At 33.0% G+C, this 6537-nt stretch overlaps 1 protein-coding gene across 1 annotated transcript; it reads right to left on the reverse strand.

Annotated features, from left to right (window-relative positions):
• Positions 1 to 2633: 2633 nt before the first annotated feature.
• Positions 2634 to 5696, reverse strand: LOC139895850 (mannose-1-phosphate guanylyltransferase 1-like). The gene is made up of 5 exons (XM_071878401.1): positions 5415 to 5696; positions 4091 to 4216; positions 3933 to 3995; positions 3599 to 3838; positions 2634 to 3513 (listed from the first exon to the last, which is right to left on the reverse strand). Exons 2-5 carry the CDS (start codon positions 4199 to 4201, stop codon positions 2842 to 2844), a joined length of 1086 nt encoding a protein of 361 aa, XP_071734502.1. The 5' UTR covers positions 4202 to 4216; positions 5415 to 5696; the 3' UTR covers positions 2634 to 2841.
• Between the last annotated feature and the right edge of the window lie 841 nt (positions 5697 to 6537).

The following is a 6537-nucleotide window of genomic DNA, read 5'->3' on the forward strand; positions in this document are numbered from 1 at the left end:
GTAATTTTATATTTTAGCAATTTAAATTAATGTACTTTATGTTTATATTGTGATTCCTTAAAATATAGCCGTTGATTGCATTAATTCCTAAACGATTACATTATTTCCTAAACAGAACAACAGCATAGTTCCTAAAATGATGACATTAATTCCTAACGGCTATCTTCAACATACACGTTGATCAATCTTCGTAATCACGAAGATCGTATTCCTGAAACCATTTTGGAGATTTAGGTACAACTTCTTGATCACTTTCAACAATATTTTCACTTTCATCTCTAAATTCGATATAAAGCTTAATTGTTTCATAAGGTACCAATGCTCGCCCTACCTCAAATGTTCAAACAGGTTTAGTTGTTCAAAAAACCCAACGTTCCTGCCACACTACTTGAAGATGACCAAGATTGGTTTGGTTTGGTAGGGCGAGCCTTGGTACATTATGAACCAGTTAAGCTTTACATCAAATTTAGGGATGAAAGCTACGCCATTGAGGAAAGTGAAAATGAAGATGTACCCGAATCTCCGCCGTTTTAGCAATACGATATTCGCGATTACGAAGATTGATGAAGGTGTTTGTTGAAGATAGCCGTTAGGAATTAATGTAATCGTTTTAGGAACTAAGTTGTTTTTCTATTTCTGGGAATTAATGTAATCGTTTTAGGAACTAAGTTGTTTTTCTATTTCTAGGAATTAATGTAATCGTTTTAGGAAATATTACAATAAACGGCTATATTTTATGGAAAACCAATAAATAAATATAAGTAAACATGAAGTACATTAATTTAAATTACCAAAAGAAAATTACATAGTTTTAAAATTCTTAAACGAAACGAGAAAATACAAAACAAATTACTCATTATTATTATTATTATTATTATTATTATTATTAGTGTTGCGAAAGTAAGGTAATAAGTTTCAAACGTGCTCGGTTAAGTAAACCTCTAACTGTTTGTGAACTTGCTTGTCTCTTATTTCCTTAATCCTTGCATTCGAAAACGTCTCTTAAAATTCTTTTCGGGATACACCGGTGAATCCGCAAAATAATCATTGTATAACCTTATAGCCGCATCTTCACGATCCTTAGGAATATAAACTTGGGTTCGAGGGACTCGCGAACTATTAGCCTCTCTCTCGACTTCTTCTTCCGTTAAACTATTAACAAAACTAACAATTTTTTCATCATCGGAATCATCAATAAGAAACTCTAGCATCTTGAATGTTTTATCCATTGTAAACAAATTAAAATTGTATGTTGTTTGATAAGAAAATAAGAATGAATGGAAAAATGTGTGTATTTTGGTTAAATTGTAGATATATAAATAGGTAAATAATTATTAGATTTTTTTTTTAATTCCAACGGTCATAAAAATTCGGACAAATCAGGTTGTGACAAATGGCATGAACGCGTATTTCTTCAGCCGTTGAAATCGAACGGGAGCACCAGAAACGCCGGAGTGACGCGCTGCTACGGCCGTTTCTGGCGTTTCTTGAGCTCCACATCGGCATTGGGTGGCGTTTATGAGTCCCGATACAAATGGTCTAATATGTAGTGATCTTGACCTTGTTTTCCATGCTCACCACGTTCATTATTCAATGTATGTATGTACAAGTACACGTGTACTATGAAGCTTGTTTATGCATCTCATTATGGTAAGTTGGAATGATACTTGTATGTTGTGAAAGATGGTTATGATGCTGACAGACAAATTTGCAACTATATATGTTCTGAGCTCCAAATTACCTAGGTGAATTTGATAAGAGATTAAGAATGTCAATGAAGATTTTCGACTCTTGTTTTACATATTTAAGGTCCAAGTTGATAATGATTGACCTCAAAATTATTTAAGGTCAAGGTTCATAAAAATTGATCTCAAAAGTCAAACTGAGACTGTTTTTTTGAAACATAGGGTAAAATCTAATGAAAAATGTGAATATTTTGTTGTTACACATAAGGATATATGATAAAAATCTTAAAATAAGACAATAGTATTTTGATATTTTATTGTAAATTAAAATTAATTTTGACATTTTACCACATATTTCAAGATTATTCAGCGATTTGAAACAATCAAAATTCAAGCTAATTCATATTTTACATAAGCTTTTTTTTTTTTTTTTTTTTCTCAAACCATTTTAATTATACTTTTGACTTATAATTGATGATTCAAGTGGGCATGTGAAAGAAACGTTAGTTTGGTTGGGTCTTCAATCAAATTCACCTCATGCGATTTTATAATCTTTGGTGGCCTAGCGACCAATTCTCCAATTTTTATATAATTATGGGGTATGCTTTGGTTGGGAGTAATGGACCCTGAGGCATAGGAATCATAATACTTGTAAGTGCTTAGTGACATATAATGGAAATGTCCATTACCCAAAACTAGTTAATGGATCATTACTCATTAAAATGAGGGGAATGAGTTTCATTATAAGCTAATAGATAATCATGATCATTCAATTATTTACGTCTTGATTGATTCCCTACTTTTCACGTTTTTCATGATTCTCACATCTTTTAAAGACCAAATCAATTTAAGTATGGCATTGCGGTTCTTTTTGGGGCTGCTTAAAATTAAATTATATTATCAACCAACACATAAAAAAAAAAAAAAAAATAGACGTACCCACAACATATCACAAACCCCCTTAACATTTAAATAATATTTGCACCTTCAAATGTCTAATGAGATCCTTTAAGCTTTTACACCTTACAAAATAAAACTGAAAAATAGGAGGAGAAAAAAAAAAACATAATTCAAAGAAACATACATAAAAAGTTCTGTATATAAACTTACCCTCTGAAACCATCATATCATACTATAATATATATTGACACAATCTTCACATCACTATCTCTGGCTTCAAGATACTAGCTTTGATCTCCTTATGTGGAAGAACCACACCTCCATTACTGTACACCTCATCACATACATGCACATCTTCTCCAAGAATCGTCATATTCTCAACCCGGGCCCACTGCCCAACAGTCGAATGCCACCCTATAATACTCCTCGAGATGCAAGCATGTTTCTTGATACGAACACCCCGCATCACAGTGCACCTGGACAGTCGGACACCCGACTCCACCACACAGCCCGGCCCAATTGCAACATCTGGCCCAATCAAACATCCTTCACCAATCTTAGCACTTTCATCAACCAAAACATTACCCACAATGTGTGCGCCCGTAGCCAGTTTAGATGGTGCATTTTTTCTTAAGGAATCTAAATAAAGCCTTAATCCTGTTATGTAATCTTTCGGTTGACCAATGTCCATCCAAAAACCAGGTAGAACCATTGCATAAAGTAGCTTTTCAGAAGCAATTTTCGGGAACGTTTCTTTCTCAATCGAAGTTGGCTTCAGTTCAATTCGGTCAAGAACAGATGGGTCCAAAAGATAGATCCCAGCATTGATCTTGTTACCGACAAACATTTTTGGTTTTTCAACAAATCTTTCGACTTGTCCTGTTGATTCCTCCATAACCACCACACCATATTTTGAAGGTTCATCCACCTATTCATTTAATTCCATCAAAACCAGAAATTTATAAAAATAAAAATAAAAAATCAGAAACCACTTGGTAATTATAAAACTATACCTTGGTGACCATTATAGAAGCTTCACCACCATGAGACTTATGGAATGCAATCATCTGTTTCAATGGATATTCACTGATGACGTCACTGTTAAGAACAAAAAACGGCTCTCCGGAATCGTCTATAAGCTTGTCTCTGGCAAGGGCCAGTGGGCCCGCAGTTCCAAGCGGCTCGGTCTCTTGTGAGCATGTGATCGTTATCCCGAGCTTAGCCTCAAAATCCTTCAAGAAATTGAGCATTACCTGTATTATAACAACATTTTTAATATTTGTTAGAAACTTGCTAGGTTAAATGTATCATATTTTTACGGATAAGGACATTAAGATTAAAAGTTACCTCTGGCTGGTAATTAATAGCCAAAACGACTTCAGTAACTCCTATAGCCTTCAGAGCCTCAATCTAACACAAAACATAATCATACAATATTAATTAACTTTCCAGAAAAATAAAATAAAATATTTTGTAAACTAAGTTTAATTAGCATGAGATTAAACCTGGTGAAGGATCATGGGTTTGTTGCCAAAATCGACGAGTGGTTTCGGGACGCTGAGAGTTAATGGTCTCAGACGAGTTCCGAATCCTCCTACGAGAATGAGTGCCTTCATTTTCGGACGATTTTTCTGTACAACAAGAATTATCAGAATCTAATAAAGAGACTGTAAACAGAACACATTTATAAAAAAAATGTACTTCAAGCTCAACAATTTAAAGTGATAAACTTAGAAAGATGAATAACTAAGAAACTTTCGGTTCACGTTTCCTAGATCATCAACTATGATTAAGAATTGCTAAATTCAGCTAAAGGGACAAAAACGTCGGTGCTATATCTAAATTGACACGGATCCATTAATCATCGCAACACATTCATAGAAAAAGAGGATACATAATTTAACAGAAAACACATACGAATAATTTGTTATGATAAAACACCGCTATATTCAGATACATGAACAAATTTGTCAATGCTGTCCTAATTTGACACGCATTCATCAAATTCAAAGAACAAAAGGATAACGTGTTGGTATCATAATCGGATAGATTGGAAAAGAAATCTTTTGACACGCGTCATCAAATTCAGATATACTACGCCTTGAAGCTCTTAACTTTAATGAGTAATGACATAAACATTACTAATGTTGAAAAAGTATTATAATTATAGATATTTGCTTACAAGTGTCAAATAAATCCTTAAACCGTCTACTAGCTATGTGTGTTACTTACTTAATTTAATACCGAACTAAGAATTTTTGTTTAAGACAACTTTTTTTCTTGTTCTACTTTGTCTAAGAGAATTAAGTAACTAATTCAAGTCAAACAGATGGTAACTCAATCAAATGAGGTATATAATTGAGTTTCAAACAAGGTGTTTCTTGCTGTGATCTAATAACTTATGCAGATGATCTTAATTAATGTGATCCACTATAACCACCATAAATTAACAACTATTATCAAAACAACAATTCGATTTGGGAAGCAAGAAATGAAATCACAAGCCTAATTAGATAATTAGACCAAAAAATGATTTAATCCAATTAAACAGATAGCATAAGAAGATAACCAAATACCAGATCTGTACCTAAATTTAACAAAAAGCTTATCAATTTCACATAAAAGAAACAAAAACCATTGACTTTTTTTTTTTTTTTTTTTAATTAAAATCATGAATTCACAAGTTACTAAAAACCTGATTTGCATTGATTAAACCTATCTACATTGGGTCAATTATCATAAAGAAACAACCGACACCTTTATAATGTAAAATGGAGTAGACAATTTCAATTCATCATCGAATTCGAGAAATGAAAAGATATGAATTACCTTGGCGGACGAAAAAGATCTTAACTTTGATAATTATTACTCTGTTCGAACCCAAATTGAACCCTAATTTCCCACACTTTTTTTCCCTTGTACTCCGAATAAATATAAATATGGATATAGATTTAGATTTAGATATTAATTAATTAATAATATTATATAAAAAATTAAGAGCCCCAAACGACTGATAGTCAGGGGTTTTTACACGCAGTTGTTGAATTTTTAAATTATTTATTATTTATTAACAAGAAGCTTCTCCGATGATTGATGTCTACGGAGAAAAAGGGCTTGTTGTATCTTTATCTTTCCATACACACACACACACATTTATATACTAGTCTGTATATGCGTACGGTATATTCGCTGTGTAATAAGATTTTTGGCCAAAATCCAAAAACTACAAATAATGTTAGCTGGATTTATTTGTATGACTATGTACCCCAAGGATCAAATCAAAACCTTTTTAGGTTAGAGAATCATGAAAACTCGACGTTTAAATAAAAAAGGAACGGGCGAACAATTTGTGTTGTGTTCGAATCTATTCTACATTTTTGGGAGAACCATAATTCTTGTTCACTGTTCTACATCCTACTTTTAGGGTTCATGTCCAGGCAATTGCATAACCCGATCTCAACTACTGGAGAAATCCGACCAATCCGAGGGCATGAGCGGTAAAACCCCCTCCTCTACTGCCCCCACAACGCGCTGTGTAGAAGCCACCCTTGGTTGAAATTCAAAGTTAAAGGGACAACCTTGTGTGCAATGTTGCACCACACGGAGTCGAACTCCTGATCTCTCGTTAAGTGAGACATACCACTAACATATGAACTAGACCACTAACATATGAACTACAACAAGGTTAGATGTACTACTTTAATTTCAAGTAATATAAAAAGCAGCACCAATCTTTTGATCATCAAACCTAAACGAGTTATATATCAAGAAGAGTGAAGTCAAGCTTACAAAAAAAAAATTTATTATTATTATTATTACTATTATTATTATTACTTTAATTTATATAGCTAGCAAAAATAGCAAATGTAAGTTGGATTTGGTCAAGTTTTGAAACATAGAATAGAATAAAATCCATGTAAACGAAACATAAAACTCAATTGGGAGGTCTCAT

The sequence above is a fragment of the Rutidosis leptorrhynchoides genome, chromosome 3, assembly GCF_046630445.1.
Source record: "Rutidosis leptorrhynchoides isolate AG116_Rl617_1_P2 chromosome 3, CSIRO_AGI_Rlap_v1, whole genome shotgun sequence".
Lineage (NCBI taxonomy): Eukaryota > Viridiplantae > Streptophyta > Magnoliopsida > Asterales > Asteraceae > Rutidosis > Rutidosis leptorrhynchoides.